The sequence below is a fragment of the Budorcas taxicolor genome, chromosome 15 (genome assembly GCF_023091745.1).
Source record: "Budorcas taxicolor isolate Tak-1 chromosome 15, Takin1.1, whole genome shotgun sequence".
NCBI lineage: Eukaryota > Metazoa > Chordata > Mammalia > Artiodactyla > Bovidae > Budorcas > Budorcas taxicolor.
Window position 1 is genome coordinate 75,491,662 of NC_068924.1, and position 21,101 is coordinate 75,512,762.

General features: G+C 42.4%; 1 protein-coding gene across 1 annotated transcript in view; it reads right to left on the bottom strand.

The window, feature by feature from the left end:
* Nucleotides 1–21,101, bottom strand: part of NUP160 (nucleoporin 160) — a 43,552-nt gene that overhangs the window by 13,944 nt on the left and 8,507 nt on the right. The window contains exons 6-20 of the mRNA XM_052652493.1: nt 20,812–20,926; nt 19,980–20,138; nt 13,288–13,365; nt 12,918–13,015; nt 10,572–10,656; nt 8,989–9,057; nt 7,186–7,269; nt 6,718–6,888; nt 5,678–5,777; nt 5,235–5,400; nt 4,443–4,570; nt 4,191–4,351; nt 2,306–2,439; nt 1,369–1,439; nt 157–316 (exon numbers count right to left, since the gene is read on the bottom strand). Of these exons, the coding sequence (XP_052508453.1) occupies nt 157–316; nt 1,369–1,439; nt 2,306–2,439; nt 4,191–4,351; nt 4,443–4,570; nt 5,235–5,400; nt 5,678–5,777; nt 6,718–6,888; nt 7,186–7,269; nt 8,989–9,057; nt 10,572–10,656; nt 12,918–13,015; nt 13,288–13,365; nt 19,980–20,138; nt 20,812–20,926 (1,779 nt within the window). The remainder of the gene's footprint in view (nt 1–156; nt 317–1,368; nt 1,440–2,305; nt 2,440–4,190; nt 4,352–4,442; nt 4,571–5,234; nt 5,401–5,677; nt 5,778–6,717; nt 6,889–7,185; nt 7,270–8,988; nt 9,058–10,571; nt 10,657–12,917; nt 13,016–13,287; nt 13,366–19,979; nt 20,139–20,811; nt 20,927–21,101) is intronic.

A 21,101-nucleotide genomic window follows, 5' to 3' on the forward strand; every position in this document is an offset into this window, starting at 1 on the left:
GGGATACCTGAAAATAACTATCATTTCTTATTGGGATGGGGGGGGTAAACATCCAACCTCATTAAAATTTTTCATTACACAGGCAGAATATTCCTGAATCTTAGACTATTTGAATAGAAAAAAACCCTCTCAATTAGCTTTTAAATGAAAGGATACAAGAGCTGCAATAAATAATTGGTAACTGCAGTGATCATCTCTGGCCAGTTCAATCCAGTTTGGCTTAGAGGCGCCTTTGGTTGAGAGAACAGATGAGATATAATGTGTTTTCTTGCAACTTCTTGGAAGAATAATTCCACAATTGTCTGAGGGCTAGATACTTAAAAATAAAAAGTTTTAACAGTCACCAATTTGTGACAGTAGTATCAATTTTCAATTAAGACAGCCTACCAATTCATTTTACGCCTGTCACAAAGAACGTTATTTAAAAACGTAAAACGCATCACTGGTATAATCAATGGCAATATAAATAAAAGCAATCTGTAAACTATGAAGTACTATATAAATACAATAAAAGAGCCACTAAATTAACATGACAGTCACGCCATTCCTTTCAAAGTGTTTCCAATAAACATAGTCCTAGGAGTCTAAATTTTATACCAAAACACAGAATAAATTCTCCAGAATGGTTCTCAAGCATGAGAGAGGACTCCTTTTGAATATTTGCTGATGGAGACAAGATTACAAAAGCTATATGAACTTAGTAAATTAAAAAAATGACTAACCACTGGAGTATCAGTATACAATGGAAAAGCAGTTGTACACACACACACACACACACACACACAGCTTCCCAGGTGGCTCAGTGGTAGAGAATCTGCACACACACACACACAGCTTCCCAGGTGGCTCAGTGGTAGAGAATCTGCGCGCGCGCGCACACACACACACACACACACACACACACACACACAGCTTCCCAGGTGGCTCAGTGGTAGAGAATCTGCGCACACACACACACACACACACAGAGCTTCCCAGGTGGCTCAGTGGTAGAGAATCTGCCTGCCAATACCAGAGAGATGGATTCAGTCCTTGGGTTGGGAAGATCCCCTGGAGAAGGGAATGACAACCTACCCTAATATTCTTGCCTGGGAAATCCCATGGACAGAGGAGCCTGGGGGTCACAGAGAGTCGGACATGACTGGGCACACACGTGCGCATATATACAGGCAACACCCTTCATTTTTGTCTGATTTGATACTACTTGTCACAACCAGCGAGGTCTCAGGACACAGCTTGCTCACACCCTCTCAAACTGAAAGCACAGCTGAGGCACCTTTTCTAAAGCAAGGCGGCAAAGGACCACCTTAATGAACACTCAATAAATGCCAAACTTAAAATCAAATGCACACACAGTCCAATCCTTACCCAACTTATTTGTCGTTAAAGCACCAGAGTCAGTTAGTTCCAGTACTGATAAATGTTGAAGATTAGACTCCCTGTGAGGAAAGGGGAAAAAACCAGAAAAGCTCAATAAATTTCCCTATGCTAACATTACTTCAGCAAGTTAGCGGATTAAAACACTGTCAGTTTCACTAATGAACTACACATGAACGCGCGACTGAAAGCACAAAAGTATCTGGAAAATGAGCTGTGGCTTAGATTGTTTCCCATCCTATCACTCAGCGATCCTTCAAGGAGAAGCCAGGGCAAAAATTTCTTAGGCCTCCATGCCATGAAAAGCCTTCCCTGGCCTTTTAAGCAAAGTGGCTTATCTAACTGAAGTGTCAGTCTGTTAGGCACACGTTAAATTTTCTTTCTTACTTTGGTTATAAAGAATCTCAGTCTACTCTTGATAATTAGCATATTTTCGTACGTGGCCTAACTTTCTCTGTGACCTCAACTTAAAAAAAAAAATTATTTATTTTTAACTGAAGGATAATTGCTTTACAATATTGTGCTCGTTTCTGCCACAGGTCAACATGAATCAACCACAGGCATAAAAACGTCCCCTCCCTCCCACTTCTCCCTCCATCCCACCCTCCCAGGTTGTCACAGAGCACCAGGTTGAGCTCCAAGTCATACCGCAAAGCGACCTCATCTTCTTTTGCTTTCCACAGGATCTGTCTTTACATTATTCACACACACATATAATAATAATACATATTTACTGCTTTCATTCTTCTCATATCATTTTCATTCTTATAACTCGCCTCTAACCTTTAGAAAATGGAGCTATCTGAAAGCTCTGAACTTTACAGGCATATCACGCTACAGCATAATATTCAATTTGCTTTATCAGACAATGAAAAGAAGCATTAAGCTCACAATTTATTTTTAAAATAATCAGAACACTGAAACTCACAAGGTGTCCACTGGAACATCAGTTGCCAAGCACTGACTTCCCCACTTAATGAGGTGATAAGATAAGAGCAGGGGAGCTGTTCGATGCAGCAGGTCTTGCTGGGCTTGAAAGAGCTGGCCAGCTCCCAAGATTACCTGTATGTCATGGGTGGGTGGGTGAGACAGGAAACAGTATTTAGTAAGGATAACCCTTAGGTTCAGGTGGCAGTGAAATCACACAGTTACAAAGGGCGTACGTAAAAGCGACACACCCATTGTGTTTTGGGGTAGCAGGCAGCAAAAGGATCTACCCACTTATCAGCGCAAAATAACAAAAACAGCTCATCAGGCCACAGGAGCTGATGGTGAAAAAGAAAACGGTAACAGACTGCGTAACTTTCCCCAAGAAGAGGAACAGGGAAATCTAAGACATTTCTTAATCTTCTTGTTTTGGGTAAAATAAATACAAGCATTAGAGGAAAGCTTGACAAGAATATCAGTAGCCTTAAAAACGTGTGTCGCTTTGGGACTTCCCTATTGGTCTGGTGGTTAAGACTCCACGCTTCTACTTTAGGGGCATGGGTTCAATCCCTGGTCAGGGAACAGACCCCAAAGGTACCGGCTATGACTGGATGCAGCCAAATAAATAAATATTAAAATACAATACAAACTCAAAAAACAAAACCACAAAGGGAATTCCATGGTGGTGCAGTGGCTGGGACTTGGGCTTTCACTGCCAAAGCCTGGGTTCAATCCCTGATCAAGTAACTAAGATCCCATGAGCTGTGAGGCAGACAGACAGACAACTTTCAGGAAAGGGTCCTGCTTCTCCTTGGTGGTCCTAAACCAATCATCTTCCGGAATGTTTTCTCCTTATCTTTTACCAGAAATTCTGCCATTAGCCATGTACTTGAATTAATGAATTCTGATTTAAAAAGTATAAACACCCCTGGGAACTCCAAAGGGCTTTCAGTTTATATCAATATGAATTAGTTTAATCAGATTGCTTCCTTGTCAGGCTCAGATGAGTGTTTGGAAGGAATGATGCTAAAGCTGAAACTCCAGTACTTTGGCCACCTCATGGGAAGAGTTGACTCACTGGAAAAGACTTTGATGCTGGGAGGGATTGGGGGCAGGAGAAGGGGACGACAGAGGATGAGATGGATGGATGGCATCACTGACTCGATGAACGCGAGTCTGAGTGAACTCCGGGAGTCAGTGATGGACAGGGAGGCTTGGCGTGCCGCGATTCATGGGGTCCCAAAGAGTCGGACACGACTGAGCGACTGGACTGAACTGAACTGAACTGAACTGAACTGATGGTGGGAAGAAAGGTTAACTCTGGAATGTGAAACGTTCAAGGCGGGGAGGAGGGGGAGAGACAAGGACAGCAGTCTGGCAACACAAGGCTGGTGGCTAAAAGGCGAGGATGGACAGGGAGGCAGAGCATGGAGCTGGGGGACCCCAAAACCAACTGCAATTTCAAAACGGCTTAGGGCAAATCCTGCACTGGAGAAAGAGAGAAATTCTTTTTCTCTTTCTTCCTCTCTCCTCCGTCCTAAATGGTACCCTGTGATCACATCCAGAGCTGTACTAATACTACTACATTTTGGGAGAGCCATCCTAGAAAATTATCTCACCATGATATACACAAAGGTTAAGAGTAAAACAACCTGCTTCATATACATTCTTCCCCCCACCTCATATGCATTCTTAATCTGCAGTTTAGGCTCACTCATTCTTAAATCAGCATGCATTCACAGAGGACCCGCGAAGGGCCAAGCACGTGGGACAGAGCAGTGAACAAAGACACACGTCTCTGTGCTCTGGGGCTGATGCTCCGCCACGTGCCTGCAGGTCAAGTCCAGAGTTCAGATTTGACAAGCTCTCCCTCAAGCAGTACTTACAGCATCTCCTAGCCTCATTAGTAGCTGCTGTAAGATCAAAAGGTCTCGGCAGATGAGGAAGCGCGTGCTGGCAATTTTACACACACTTCTGCACACGATATGCCCTGATGTGCTACTACCGTAGAGCTGAGAAAGATTCATTCGAATATTCAAAGGCTGAGCTGTAAATTCAAAAATAAGAATTGATTTAAAAATTTAACTGCATTACTGTTTCTCTAAATCAAAAGGTGCACTTGCTGCTTTGTCATTTACCTGGACTGAATCCCTTTGCCATCTCTACTTCCGTTTCATAATCCATCTCCCGTATTAGAAGTCCGATGGCATGGATTGGGTTCCTAATCTCCTGCAGCTTACTACAGATATCCTCCATCACATTGTCTCTATAAGGAAGTTAGAAAACCATTACTTCTGAGAATGTATGTGATAGACTCTTTACGCCCCTGTAAGGTAAATGCTCTACGAATCAGGAAAACCAGCCATGTCACAGAGGAGTGAAGTAATCACTCTGGTATACAAGATACTTTCATGCCATGTAGCAAAGTTTCCTTCATTTTTTTCCAGAAATGACAGACAAAATGTATTAGAGGAAAATACATTTACATTTTAGAATTTACAGCTCAGTTCCCTGGTGGCTCAGATGGTAAAGGCATCTGCCTACAATGTGGGAGACCCGGGTTCGATCCCTGGGTTGGGAAGATTCCTTGGAAAAGGAAATGGCAACCCACTCTAGTACTCTTGCCTGGAAAATCCCATGGACAGAGGAGCTTGGCAGGCTACAGTCCACGGGGTCGCAAAGAGTCGGACATGACTGAGCGACTTCACATCATAGTTAATAGCTAGACTGTAATTCATGAGTCTTCTTTCCAGACTTGAATTCATGTATTAGATTTTCTGTTTAAAAGCTGAAAACAGCTACTTAGAATCATGACAACTCACTTTAAGCCACTACTTTGTACATATCTGAATTATATTCAAACCTGATATTGACACTAAGAATTGCTAAATTTCCATTAGGAAATGGACTTTACCCTAAATTCTCCTTACACATCAATAGTGATCAAATCTTCCAGAATCTGTTCTGCAGCCTTTTCTGGAGACTGTAGGTTGTAACAGCTCATTTCCATCATTACTGACATATCCATAGTTACTGACTCTCCAATCAGCCGGAGGCATTTTATAAGACACATGACATCCCGAGCAACATCCACGTCTGTAAGTAAGAGAAAGGTGACATTCACGTCTCAGGTCAATGAAGAGCTGCTAGTTAATATTATACTAAAAAAAATATTAATAATAAATGACAGATAGCTATCTGAAGTCTTGGAGATGCTTAGGCCTCCTCAGTTTTTTTTTTTTTCAAATGTACAATGAGGTACACTGACCAGGAAAGGTCACAGTGGCCATCAATGTTTTTTGTATCTGTTTGAATGAAAGCATAGGACTTAAGGAGAAAGGAGCTTGAATGTGGACGTAATAATCACTCTTACCATCAGATATGGTTGTCTCATCCTCTGTCAAAAGGTTCTCATCAGGGAGGAGATACAAATGATCCACTAAGGAGGAAGGCACAAGGAAAGACAGGTACCCCTGCAAATACAAATCTTCCAGTTATATTAGTTTTTTCAGTGAGTGTTTAAGGGTATAAAATAGTTGAGACCTGAATCTTATCATGAGGAGACCCCAGACAAATCCAAACTGAAGGACACTCTACCAAATAACAGGTGCAGCCTTCAAAGAGGGTCAACGCCAGGACTTCCCTTAAGAATCTGCCTTGCGATGCAGGGCACGAGGGCTTGATTCATGGTTGGGGAACTAAGATCCCACATGGCCCGGAGCAGCTAAGCCCTCTCACCACAACTAGGGAGTACGCATGCGGCAACGGAAGACCCCACTGGACGCACCTAAGACCAGATGCAGCCAAATAAAGAAACAGTTTAAAAAGTTAGTGTCACGAAAGACAGAGAAAGGCCGACAACAGCTGGAGATTAAGTAAAGAAACATGACAACTCAATATATGCAAGATCTTGAAGTGGATCCCAGATCAAGGAAGAAAAATTCTAAGCACAACTAGTAAAATCTGAATACAAATCAATATCAAACTGCCCGATCTTTAAATTGTGCTGCAGTTATGAAAGAATGCTGCTGTGCTTAGATACACCGCGAAAAGGTGTCAGGATCAAGGGGCACGATATTTACAACTAACTCTAGTGGCTCAGGAAGAAAGGCAAATGAAAGTTAATAAACGGTGAATCTGGGTGAAGGGGATATAGAAATGCTTCGTGCTATTCTCATAACTTTCAAATAGGGAATCACTTCAATGTAAAAGGTGAACAAGATGCAGAAAAGGGTAAATAGTGCAGAAGACTATTTAAACACAAATTAACTATAATTCTGAGGATGCCGTCCGCCCTGCAAGAGAAAACCCACCAAAGTCCTAAAAGCTAACTAGAGTATACAACAGACATTGCATTCTGAAAGGCCCACTGAATAGCCTACAGGAGAGCTCTGTGTGTCTCCGCTCTCTTACTTTCTTCAACAGGCACACCATGTTTGTGTGTGGATTCAAATGCAGGGCAAGAGGATGAGAAAGGGCTTCTTGATACTGAAGACAGCAGGCATAGAACTTGCACCAGAATTCCTGCTGTAAATTTCGGAACTCTTCCTGGGAAAATTCATACTCTGTTACACTTCCTTGGAGCTGGCAAAGAAAAAAAAAAGAAAAAAGAAACTCTTGATACCATTTCAGATATTTTCTTCCACCAAACATAAATGTTTAATATCACTTTATTAAGCTATAGGGAAGTGAATATTCCTTAAAGTATAGGGAAGTATATATGCCATAGACTATTAAATTTGTATCTAATTCTTTAATGAAAAGGTTTAGAAATTTATATTTCTTAGCAACAAGGTCCAATGAACAATTTGAACAATTTCTTGGTACCAATCTGCCCCACAGTGAGATGAAAGAAACTGTCTTTCTTTAACCAAACCTCACCTCACTTTCAACAGCTAAAGTAACTTCTTTCTTTAGTTCCGTCCAGGAAAGGTCTAAATTCCTCTCAGTTCCTCGACAGAAAATCTGAAGAGAGAAACAAAGAGACACTTTAGAGTACCACATAACACTAAAAACTAACTGAAAAATACTCCAGGAGACGCTGAGGCAATATATAACAACACAATAGACACTGGACAGGCCTGAAATAGCACAGTTACTCTTAACATTGTGCAAATAACTTCTAACCGTGAGATCACAGGAAGATGAAATAGTTTCTGTAGTCCAGGATAAACTATAAAAACTCACGAGCCTGCAAGAATCATAAAACGAAACATAACATCTACTGCTCAGCTGGAAGGGAAAGGTAATATGATGCCAAATACAGACATCCTGACAGGCGCAAAGGTGAGCGAGAGCAGTGGTGGGGGTAGGCCACTCTACTGGGAAAGACTCTCCTAAGGTTGGTGGGGGTAGGCCACTCTACTGGGAAAGACTCTCCTAAGGTTGGTGGAGGTAGGCCACTCTACTGGGAGACTCTCCTAAGGTTGGTGGGGGTAGGCCACTCTACTGGGAGACTCTCCTAAGGTAAAGCTTGTGATCGGCGCCTTACTGATCATTCAGGATCTCAGTCTGCAAGAGACACCATGAGAAACTGTACATTTGACTACTGTTAACAAGAAGGGCTGATGAGATGAAAGAAATAATGCCTTAGAAGTAAGTTACTGTGTCATCCTGTAGTTTTATTAGAGAGAAAAAAGAAAACGTATAACAGCCAGATATTCAAGAATGTACCCAGAAGAGTCAAGGATCTGGAAACCACATCACCTGGGAGAAAGTTAAGGGACTGGGTGTACTGAGCCTGGAGAAAGATAACATGGGAAAATGCTTAAAATACTTGAAGAGTTGCTTTGTAGAAAAGAGCCGTGTTCTGGGAAGCTCCCGAAGAAAGATGCCACCTAAATGATGCAGGATTAAATCTGATCTAATACTAGGATGGACTTCTCTTTGGCTGTTACCACGCGGCTTGGAGGACTTTAGTTCCCCAAACAGGGATTGAACCTGGGCCCCAAGAGTGAAGGTGCCGAGTCCTACCCACAGGACTGCCAGGGAATACCCTGGGATAAACTTTCAGATGGCACAGTTCTGAGTGGTAAGTCACACAGGAGGAGCTGAGATAACTTGTCCCTGGAGGCAGAGACAACTAGAAGCTGACTAGCTGTCTGTCAGAGAAGCCTCAGAAGGTATTTCTGCTTTGTGTGGGAGGTCAGATCAGGAGATTCTAAGGGATTTTTAAATTCTATGAGTGATTATTTCAAATTCATGAAGCTAAGTGGCAATTTAACAAAGTCTAAGTGACTTGCATCTCTTATACCCTGTAGCTTTGAAGCTTAGATTTTTTTTTTTAGAGTTTTCTTGAACCTGAACCAAGTCAGACCTTTGCTGTACTAACAAAAGGGTAAAAACCGTACCAGCAAACCTATCCAAGAAAACATTTAAAATTTCTTTCTAGTATAGAGAGTATACGCAGTGTAGTAAGAAGGTATGTTTTTACAACAGTGTAGGTGCAGGTTTCTCCTTTACTAGCGTCATGCTTCACTAGTCAGTGGGAAAGTGCCCTTAATCCTCTCTCCACATTGGGACTCTTGGTACTCTTATGGAAAGAACATTAAAAAAAATTACAACAGCATTTATAAACATCCGTATATACAACTGCAAAACTATGTTGGGGTTAGTACATGCAAAACAACAAAAATTAATAGTAATCATTAACTATATAATAATAGCAAATATTTTTTCACTGACCTGTAAAGCTTTACATAAAGCTGCATTAATGAATCGCCCTGGTGTAAAAAGACTCTGCAAATACATCTCCTGTTAGAACATTGAAGCAAGAATTAGCATCATTCTAAAAAAGATAAAATTCGGAAAAATTTGAATGAAGCATCCAACACATTAAAATCAAAGTCTGCATTTCTATTACGTGAACGTAGAAATTCTGCCCTCTGCGTAGAGCAGAGTGGCGGAGCAGTCATGAATTTTCACCCTGAGAGTGAAGCCGCCAGCGTTCTGGACCAACTGGATGTACTACACTGAGAATGTAGTACATTCTCACGGAGCACTTCAGTGGGTCAGCTTATCAAACGCCAATCTGAAAAGTGAAGAGTTCCTATCTAGGTTATTAGTCATAAACACCAGGAAGAGAACAGTTAAACTAAGCCAGTTTCACCATCCACAAAAGGCCTCATTCAAGGTTCACATATGAAAAGGGAAGGATCAATAAGAACAGGCATTATATATATAAAAAACGAATGAACTGCAATAAGCTCGAATAAGCGGGGAAGTGAAGCAGGGAGAACGACATGGAAAGTCTCATACTAATTATTTTGATCAAATTTTATAAACCAGATTTGCCAGTAAGTAGCAGACTTGGTTGACCTTTATTCAAGTTTCCTTCCTTCCTTCCACTGAGGTTCTGAGGGACATTTATAAAATGATCAAAATGAAGAAAAACAAGAATTTTTAAAAATCAGCACGTGATTTTGAATTCTAGACGAAAGTTTAATGCCAATAAACTCTTGGGATTAAAAATATAGCAATATTCAATTTCAGATACTCAAAATGGGTTTCCCAATCCTACAAAGAGTTAACGTCTTGGACCCAGAGCCCATAATCTTTAAGCTCACTTTAACAGTAAAGAATCAAGTTCTTCTTCCGTTTACCTTGAGGATGTCCCTGAAAACCAGGGAGCCTGGCCCGTTTTGTTCTCTACTGCATTGCCTTTTACAGCTGTGTTCTTCATAGCATATACCTCTGTCAGAATTTATTTTGTTTCCAGTTTTTATGCATCTATTCACACGGTTAGTATAGTGGACACCCATGGTCTGTGCCTGCCCAGAATCCATTTCCCTTTCTTTTACTAACAAACCCCTTACCTTTCTCTGAAGAATCACTCCTCCTCTACCCACACCCAGCTGAACTTCACCTTCCACAATAAGAGGGTCCAGGCTGGACATGTTGCCCAAGCCAGAATATTCTATCATTCTGATCAAGCGACCATGCCAGGCCAGGGTCAACTCCACGACCTAGTACAGAAGCGCTCTCTTTTCTGAACAAGGTTGCACTTGTTCAACAATAAACCCAAAAAGGAGGGAAAGCAGAATAGAGACAAAGGAGAAATGAAGCCCGAAAGGCATTATTCCAGCCCTGGCTGAAACCAGGTTAACTCTGAACTTCTCAGCAGCACAAGCCAATATGTTCAGCTAAAGGCAGTTTGAGGTGGGTTTCTTTCATCTGCAGCTTAAAGAGTTCTGCTAATACAACTGGTTCTTCTCAAACTGATGATCAGGGTAAATCATCTCTTTATATAAAACTTCAGTGTCACTTACTCTGGGGTCTTGATCATCTCTGATGACGATTTCTTCCTCTGGCAGAGGCTGCATAAAAACTGGACTCCACTGACCTGCAACATTACTACAGAGAAAAAAGTCCATCAGTCTACGTAAAGATGATGAATAAAAATGAAGTTTATGCGGTTAGCAATATCTGGGCAGGAAGGGTCCCATTGCTGACCTCTGCAACTACTGCTTGATGAATTCTATTTTTTTTCTGGCTGCGCCAGGCAACATGTGGAATTTCCCTGACCAGGGACTGAACCCGTGCACCCTGCAGTGACAGCATGAAATCCTAACCACTGGACCACCACGGAAGTCCTCGATCAATTCTATTTGAAATAGTTTCCAAAAAAAGAAACATATTCATAGCAGAGTCTGGATTATAGAAGTGCTCTTACTTCTTTGGATGGGCATCTTCCTGAATTAAAACTCTAAACACAAATCTACAAATAGCTAACTGTCATTCTACATTTACCATACGCTACACCTTCTGTAGGTGTAATTCTAGATATACTTCATGTATGTGCTTAGTTGCTCAGTCCTGTCCAACTCTTTGTGACCCCATGGACTGTAGCCTGCCAGGCTCCTCTGTCCATGGGGATTCTTCAGGCCAGGATATAGGAGAGGGTAGCCTTTCCTTTCTCCAGGGGATCTTCCCAACCCAGGGATCGAACCCAGGTCTCCTGCATTGCAGGTGGATTCTTTACCATCTGAGCCACCAGGGAAGTCCAAGAATACTGGAGTGGGTAGCCTATCCCTTCTCCAGGGTACGTTCCCGACTCAGGAATCAAACTGGGGTCTCCTGCATTGAAGGCAAATTCTTTATCAGCTCAGCTACCAGAGAATCCCACACTTCATTTATACCTTATGATAATTCTTTGAAGGATACACTGCCCTCATTTTAAGATGTCTAAAGTGAGGTTTAGGGTATCTCACAGCTAATAAGTTGGGGAACCAGGTTTCAAACTCACCCAACACTGGATTCTTTGCTTTTTTAACCCACTTGCCTGGATGCCATCTATGAGGAGTACTCTCTGCTTTCTGAGGTGTGGTTCAGGGTCAAGCTGGGGGCAACCACTCCTAGAATTCTAATCTAGAATATGGGTTTCATAAGGGACCCCTTGGGTACAATTACTTTATAGTTGACTCTTGAACAACACGGGGGGTTTACAGGCGCCGACCCTCGAAAACCCAGGTACAGCTTATTCAGGGAACTGTAGATCCCACAGTACTAGAGTAACTGCTATGAGAAAAACTGATGTATTAAGTGGACCCCCCAGTTTAGAATCCATGCTGTTCAAGGGGCAACTGTAGTTCCAGGAGCATCAAAATATGATCCAGGGACTCCGTCATACGTTTCAGGAATTACACAAGTGTCTGATTCAAAACTGGTTCTTAAATGTGTTTTGTAACTGTTAAAAATCTTAAAATGCATATTATGTAAATAAAAGGGTTTCCTGATCAAAAAACGAAGTTTGAGAAGCACTGTTGTTGTAGAATCTACTTTTTACCTTAGGGTGAGGACACTGAAACCTCAAAGGGGCTGCAGTGACTTTTGGAAGTTGTGGGTATCAGAAACGGACTTTGCTTAAAAACAACGGAAATGTGCAGATTACAAGTATTTGGGACCTTTCTCGCTCCCCAGCCTTCTTGGAGGCTGCCCTTGGCTGGGGCCATCCCACACTAAAGGCAGGAAGATGGTGAACATGAAAAAGTCGCTGGAGTTACTCAACTCTAGGCTCCAACCCGTCATGAAAAGTGGAAAGTGGGTGCTGGGGTACGAGCAAATGCTGCCAACGGTAGACAAGGCAAAGCGAAACCGGCCATCCTTGCCGAGCACCCAGCCTTGGGGAAATCTGAAGTACAGTGTTAGGCCGTATGAGCCAGAACAGGCCTCCATCGCTGCAGGGGTGTTAACACGGAACTGGCAACGCACGTGGGAGATACCAGAGCATGCACACTGGCCGCCACGGGTGCATCCAGGTCGTGCCAGAGCAGACTGGTAAAAAGTCAATCACGCACAGCTTTTCTTTAATAAAGCCAGCCAGAGCTTGTTTGAAAAACAAACAAAAAAAGAAGTATTTTGGATATGTGCTGTCTCTCCCAATAAAGATGGTATAAATGCATATTTCTGTGTGTCCTTCCAACTCTAAGAATCCTTTCTCTGTCCTAAAACCGCAAGGTAAGAACGCAAAATGAAATAGAAGGTCTGTCAGAAGGCAGGCAACCCCAGGGCTGAATCCTTTAAATGCACACATCTGACTTTTGCCTACACAATGAGCTCCCTTCTCTAAGCGTGACTTTGCCTGGGGCAAGGTAAGACAGAGGAGAGGGACGCACTGTTCAAAGTTGATGTATTTCACAGCCGTCTGGTTCTCGGCGTCGTGCCACAGGGCCCAGATATCCGTAGAGGTTAAGGCAAAGTCAATCAGTGTCTCCTGGAAGGAAATGCAGGGAGAAAACAAACAAATACAGGTTAAAATAAGACAGAAAGGGTACTACCTTATGGTGAGTTACACTCATAAGCAGAGGTAAAAACATGGAAACAAAAGATGGTGCCATGTGAACCCGGTGAAATCCAAATCAAATTTTGTTTGGACGAAGTTTCATTAAATAATCCACTTTAAGATTACAATCCCATTACAACAGGTAAGTTAGCCAATACATCTTTCCTGTACTTGTGTGATATGCAAAGCATGATTCAACCTACCTGAGAAGTGAACAGTGAGGAGATGTGATCTAGGCTATAGCGGTTATTCTCAGCGCTCACCAACTGGAAAACGCAGAACTGATAAAACACAAGTTGCTAAGTTAATACCTGAAATAACCAATATGCCATTTTTCTAAGCAAGTAAGAGTTATTAGCATTCGAAAACCAATTTTTAAAAAATATATGTGGTAAAATATATGTAGCACTTACCATCTTAACTATTTTTAACTGTACAGCTTAGTAGTATTAAGTACATTTATACTTGTGCAACCAATCTCCAAAACTTTTGTTTTTCAAAACAGAAACCCTGTGTTCATTAAATCCCCCATTCCCACCCCCACCCCACAACCCCGCCCAGCTCCTGGCAACCAGCATCCTACTGTCTCTCTCTAGGATCTTGACTCATCAACATAATGGTACCTGTCTTTTAGGGGCTGTATTTTACTTAGGACAATATCCTCAAGGTTTACCCACACTGCAGCATGTGTCAGAATTTCTTTCCTTTTAAAGTTGAATAACATTCCGTTTTATGTAAATACCACATCTTGTTTATCCATTCAGTCATCGATGGAGACTTAGGTTGCTTCCATTTTGTGGCTGTTGGGAATATTGTTGCTAAGAATGTGGGTGTACAAATATCAAGACCCTAGTTTGAATTCTTCTGGGTATATATCCAGAAGAGGAATTGCTTGGTCATACGGAAATTGAGGAGTTGCCAAGCTGTACCCCATAGTGGCTGTAGCATTTTACATCCCCACCGGTAATGCACAAGGGTTCCAATGTCTCCACATCCTCCCTAACACTTGATATTTACTATTTCCCCCCGCCATGCTAGCTATCCTTGGGTATGAAGTGGAATCTATGGTCAGAAACCTATTTTTAATGCTTTTACCAAAAATAATTTAAAACATACACATGATAAAAATCAACTAGAGTCAATCTTCACTACAAACAAAAACCTATAAAATAATTCATGTTTCATATTTAACTCTACTGCCAAAACAAAAAAGATGTCAAACTCAAAAATAATATTTAATGAACATTATTTTAAATAATTTCTTGACAAAGAAAATATACTATAAACTAATAAGAGTGATGATTCTATTCTGGTAACATAAGCAACTGTTCACAAGAAGCTTTAAACAAAATATATAGTGATTCCCTTTGAGAGAAAAACAGACTGTACAAAGTATGAGAGAAATATGCAGGGGCCGCATTCACTCCCGCCTCCAGCTACATTTTACCAGCTACATATCTCAAAGCACTAGTGAGACATGAATCAACTTAGTAGGTCTCAACCAGCATTTAAGAAAAAAAAAAGATTAAGAGCTTATCAGCTCATCCATCACCCATGGTGAATATGTTTCATGAAAACTGTTTTCTGTTATATGTCCATCGCCACATAACGGTATCCAGATGGCCATGTAAACTATTTGCTGTTCTTCCAGCCAAAAAGCTGGGAAAACGCTGGTCCAGTGCAGCACTTCTCAAACCACCTGTGGTAAAGGAACAAAGGGATGCTTTTTTTAAAAATTTTTTTTGGGGGGGGGATGGGGGCCACGGGCAGGGGCTCCACTGGGTGGCATGTGGGAATCCTAATCCCCCGAGCGGGGACTGAACCTGCGTACTCTGCAGTGGAATCATGGGGTCTTAAATCGCTGGACCGCTAGAGAAGCCCCTCAGACTGATTCTTTCATGACATACAGAAACCACGCATGTCTGCGGCAACGTCAAATCACTTATGCTTCCATTCTCAGTTTCTGTACTTATTTTATTGTAAACTAGTAACAACACTTTGTGGCCCAAGACCATTCCACAGACCACATCACAGGTCTATGGCACTTCTGTTTGAGATTTTTATTAGTGTCCTAGACGGAAACCATTATTATTACTGTGTAGTGGCTAAGTCCTGTGCAACTGTTTTTCGACCCCAGGGACTATAGTCCACCAGGCTCCTCTGTCCATGGGATTTCCCAGGCAAGAATACTGGAGCGGGTTGCTATTTTTTCCTCCAGGGCATCTTCCAAACCCAAGGATCAAACCCATGTCTCCTGCATTGCAGGCAGATTCTTAAGCATTGAGCCCAAGGAAGCCCAGATGGAAATACATATGGCATGATATAACACTGAGGACATGATGCTGAGAATGATTAAATTAATGCACTTAACAGAATTAGTGTCCAAAGAACCAAAAGAAAACCAAGAAGAAACAAATGAAACTAACAGGAATGGATGTAAACTACTACAGAGATTAGAAAGGCCAAACAGGGCTTCCGTGGTGGTCCAGTGGTTAAGAATCTGCTTTGCAATGCAAGGGACACCAGCTCGATCCCTGGTCCAGGAAGATCCTAGAGGCCTCAGAGGAATGGAGACTGCTCCACAACAAGAGACGCCATTGCAACAAGAAGCCCACACATCGCAACCAAGAGTGGCCCCAACTCACCCCAACTAAAAGAAAGCTGTTGTGCAGCAACAAAGACCCACCACAACCAATAAACAAATCTGGAAAAAACAAAACCAAACTTCAAATGTGCAGGTTAGGGAGAAAAAAACATTCTGAAGAGCAGTTTTTGTTTAGAAAAAAAAAAACAAAAAACGACCTCAACCTCATTATACTCTGAATAGGCACACCAGCATTACACGGCTGCTAAAAACGAAGTGTATATGATTTTAGGCTTCATTAATAGAACCTTAATGCTTAAACCAAAGCAGGTAATAGCTCTGCTCAATTTGATCCTAATCCTAGAATAACACATCCAATCTCAGTGTAATCTTTAGAGCACAGGTTCTCAAAATGTGGTCCGCAGACACCTAGAGGTCCCCGAGACTAGTTTCAGAGGGTCAGTGAGGTCAAAACTCTTCACAGTAATTCTACATTATTTGCCCTTTTCATTGTGTTAATATTTGCACGGATAATGCAAAAAAGCAACAGTGGGTCAAACTACTGATGCCCTAATGTTACAGTGGCACCAACCTGAACACTCTTTCATGATAAAAACTCAACAAGCGAGGAATAGACAGGAACTTCCTCAACACAAAAATACACAGCTAACATCACACTCAGTGGTGAAACACCCAAAGCTTTCTCTCTTAAACTGGAAATAAGACGAGGGTGTCAACTCTTGTCACTTCTATTCAACACCATACTGGAGGATCTGTTCAAGGAAGTTAAGACAAAAAAAGAAAAGGCACACAAACTGGAAAGGAAGTAATAAAACTATCTTTATTTGCAGGTGTTGCTGTCCTATAAATAGGAAGTCCCAAGGACACTACCAGAACTAAAAAGAGTTCAGTATATATAAAATCAATATAAAAAAGTGAATTATATTTCTATAAACCTGCAATGAGGAACCGGAAATGAAATTAAGATAACTTCATTCACAATAGTATCAAAAGGAATAAAATACATAGGAATAAGTTGATTAAAAAAACCCCACAGAACCTGTATCATGAAAACTATAAAACATTAAATGGAAAAGCATCCCGTGTTCATGAAGCAGAAACCTTAATACTGCTAAGATGGCAATGCTTTTCAGTATGATCTAGAGTTACCAAATCTCTATCAAGAGTCTGCGAAGTAGCAATAAACATACATGTCGGTCTCTGGCTCGTGACACCGAGCTCCTAAAACCCCTGCAATCTTCTGAGTGGTGACAGAGGCGCTAGGAACATCTTTTGTTATAGTAGCTGGTCTTTGACCCTGGTTTCCGGCACAGACTCCTAAATCCCTGTGCATTTCCTGAGTGACAGGAACACCTTTTGCTCCAAGAGCTGACTCCTGGATAGCTTCAGGATGGCAACTGGTCACCAGAAAGAGGAAGCCTGAATAGAATCTTGCAACTTTCAGCCCAGACCCCTATTTTCTAGAAAGGGAAGAAAGGCCACTGGCTCAATAATCTATCATGCTTATGTGATGAGGCCTCCGTAAGAACCCCTATCCCTCTGGGGTGTGGGGAGCGCCCAGGCTGGGGAACACATCCGTGTGCCGGGACGGTGGTATGCCTCAAGACCCTTCTGGACCTCGCCCCACCTACGTCTTCAGCATTTACTGTATAATAAACCAGTAACTGTGAGGGGTTCCCTGAGTTCTGTGGGCCATCCGAACAAATTACTGAGCCCAGGGAGCAGGGGGCATGAATCAAGAACCCAAGGACAAATGACTTCTCTTGTGGTCCAGGGTTGAGACTCTGTTTCCAACGCATGGGGCGTGAGTCTGATCCCTGGTCAGGGAACTAAGATTCCGCATGCAAGGCAGTTTGGCCAAAAAGGTAAAAAATGAAACAAAACAAAAAAAGAACCCAAGGAGGTAAGAATAAGAGTCTCCGTATCGGGCAGCAGCCTGGCTTCGGGCGATGAGCGTGAGCAGGGCGAGGGGGCGTCCCCCTATGTGGAAGGCCTGGGGCAGGGTGGAAACTCACGCAGGGCGAGGAGGGTCCACACGGAGAGACAGCCTGCAATGGAGACTAGAGCCCAAGGAGGCGAGGAGGGTGTCCACTGCACGGGGGTGGACCAGCGCAGTGTCAGCGCCCGAGGCGGGGGAGGGCGTCCACGTGAAAGGGCACCCTGGAGTGGGACCGCTCTCGTTTAGTCGTTCAGTCATGCCTGACACACGGACTGCAGCACGCTGGGCTCCTCTGTCCTTCACTGTCTCCCGGAGTTTGCTGATGGACTGGGACACCAGAGCCCAGCAGGACTGAGGAGGGGACCCAGACAGATCAGCAGCCAGCATGGGGAATCAGAGCTCCCGTGGAGGAGGAGGACAAACCCAACCTTGCTGGAATGTCACTAGGATTAAATGGATGGTATGTGTGGTGTGTGAGTCCAGAGAAAGCACACAGTCCACGCATCTGCTGTTACTGTACATAAAGGGCCCGGCACTGTGCCAAACACAATATCCAACAATCTATTTATTTATTTGGCTGTGCCACAGGGCTTAGTTCTTGTTGCTTTCTGCCATAAGGGTGGTGTCATCTGCATATCTGAGGTTATTGATATTTCTCCCAGCAATCCTGATTCCAGCTTGGGCTTCATCCAGCCCAGTGTTTCTCATGATGTACTCTGCATATAAGTTAAATAAGCAGGGTGACAATATACAGCCTTGACATACTCCTTTCCCGATTTGGTTCATTTGGACCAGTTCCAAATGAATAAAGAACTGTTGTTCCATGTCCAGTTCTAACTGTTGCTTCTTGACCTGCATACAGATCTCTCAGGAGGCAGGTAAGGTGGCCTGGTATTCCCATCTTTTTAAGAATTTTCCACAGTCTGTTGTGATCTACACAGTCAAAGGCTTTAGTATAGTCAATAACGCAGAAGTAAATGTCTTTCTGGAACTCTCTTGCTTTTTCCATGAATCAGTGGATGCTGGCAATTTGATCTCTGGTTCCTCTGCCTTTCTAAATCCAGCTTGAACATCTGGAATTTCATGGTTCATGTACTGCTGAAGCCTGGCTTGGAGAATTTTAAGCATTACTTTACTAGTATGTGAGATGAGTGCAATTGTGCGGTAGTTTGAACATTCTTTGGCATTGCCTTTCTTAGGGATTGGAACGAAAACCGACCTTTTCCAGTCCTGTGGTCACTGCTGAGTTTTCCAAATTTGCTGGCATATTGAGTGCAGCACTTTCACAGCATCATCTTTCAGGATTTGAAATAGCTCAACTGGAATTCCATCATCTTCACTAGCTTTGTTCGTAGTGATGCTAAGGCCCACTTGACTTCACATTCCAGGATGTCTGGCTCTAGGTGAGTGATCACACCATCGTGATTATCTGGGTCGTGAAGATCTTTTTTGTACAATTCTTCCGTGTATTCTTGCCACCTCTTCTTAATATCTTCTGCTTCTGTTAGGTCCATACCATTTGTGTCCTTTATTGTGCCCATCTCTAATCTTCTTGAAGAGATCTGTAATCTTTCCCATTCTATTGTTTTCCTCTGTTTCTTTCAATTGATCACTGAAGAAGGCTTTCTTATCTCTCCTTGCTATTCTTTGGAACTCTGCATTCAAATGGTTATATCTTTCCTTTTCTCCTTTGCCTTTAGCTTCTCTTCTTTTCTCAGCTCTTTGTAAGGCCCCCTCGGGCAACCCTTATACCACTGTATTGTATCCTAAATACCTCATTGACATACAACAGCTAATGTTTGAATGATGAGCAAAATCATTTCGTAAAATTAACTTCCCCTGCACTACTTAATAACACCTACATCCCGTTCACAACTCCATTTTTTTCACTCAGACTTTCAAACTAGCTCTTTCTTGTTTAGTTTTGGTTAACCTTTCCTTCCACGGACTTCCCTTGTGGCTCAGCTGGTAAAGAATCCACCTGCAATGTGGGAGACCTGGGTTCGATCCCTGGAGAAGGGAAAAGTTACCCACTCTAGTAATCTGGCCTAGAGAATTCCAAGGACTGTATAGTCCACGGGGTTGCAGTCGGACACGACTGAGCGACTTTCACTTCACTTTCCTCCCACATTCCTTTAAACTCTCTACTCCCTTTCATCCTGAATTTTCCTATCAGATCTTTCAATTCACACAGTAGCACAAAAAGCGGAAACATTTTTTTGTGTGGAAATAATGCAAGATACATCTAGAGGCTGATGTGAGTAGCTGAAAAGAGGCTCGATGAGCCTGCTGCTGCTGCTCCACGCCAGCACCCACAGAATAACGCAATACATGTCTCAGCTGCCTCATACCTGTCCTCGCTTTGGTGCATGCAGGTATACTCCCAGGTAGAGTCCCATGGAAGGGGAATAAGCAAGTCGCAGTTTGTGTCCAGTCCCAGCAGTGAGCCGGAGATCTTTATTTACGGGGACGAACTCCAGCATGTCAGCCACCATCAGGCACATTTGGTCCTGTCAAGAAAAGATTTAGTAAGTGGTATTAAAGAACATTCAAGATGGAAAAAAAACTCCTTCCTTTTTTAAAGAATGCGTATCCATCATATCTAGCACCGTATGTAATTTATCTGCTGAAGGGCCCTAAGGTTTTTTTTTTTTTAAAGGGCTGAGATGAAAACATTTCTTTGGTCTGACAGATAAAATCATTAGCTATTTTGTATTCAAAGGCTGAACAGTATTTTACCAACTTGCATTTTATTTTTTTAAGTTTTTATTAAAAAAAAAAAAAAGGTTTTGGCCACACTGTGTGGCATGTGGGATCTCAGTTCTCCAACCAGGGATCAAACATGCACCCCCTGCATAGGGAACACAGGATCTTAGACACTGGACCCCCAGCGGAAGTCTCTCAACTTGCGTTTTAAAACCGCATTTGTCCTGAAGTGAAGAGTATACTTTGTACGACTTCAACCTTTCTGTAGGACTTAACTTCCCAAGATAAAAATACGAAAATTTAGGGGAGAAACGTAGGAAAAATAAAGTTAAGTGAAACTGCTGAATCTGGAAATGGCCCATCATTTCCAAAGTAAGAGATCTGATCATCTTTACGCGAGGAAACAAGACTTATTTCAATTTCTCTACAATTCGCAACCCTATTGTAACTTACAGTAACTATCAGTGTAGCATTTACCTTGTAAGACCACATTCGTAGTTTATGATCTTGACACAGAGCAAAGATGAAGGCATTGTGCTCGACACAATGCACAGCAAGGCTCAGGGGACGATCTGAAGGCCCCTGGTCCCCTCTGAAAACGGAAGGCTGAGCATTAGCGTTTTATTGGCGCCAATTACCCGATCATTAGAGTTTGCAATTTAAGAGACAAAATAAAATGTACACTCTTAACGGAAGGAGCAAGAGTTTCCAGGCTGGTGTACGATAGCACACTTTCTATCTGACTTGTGTCCGGTTACTACGGTGGA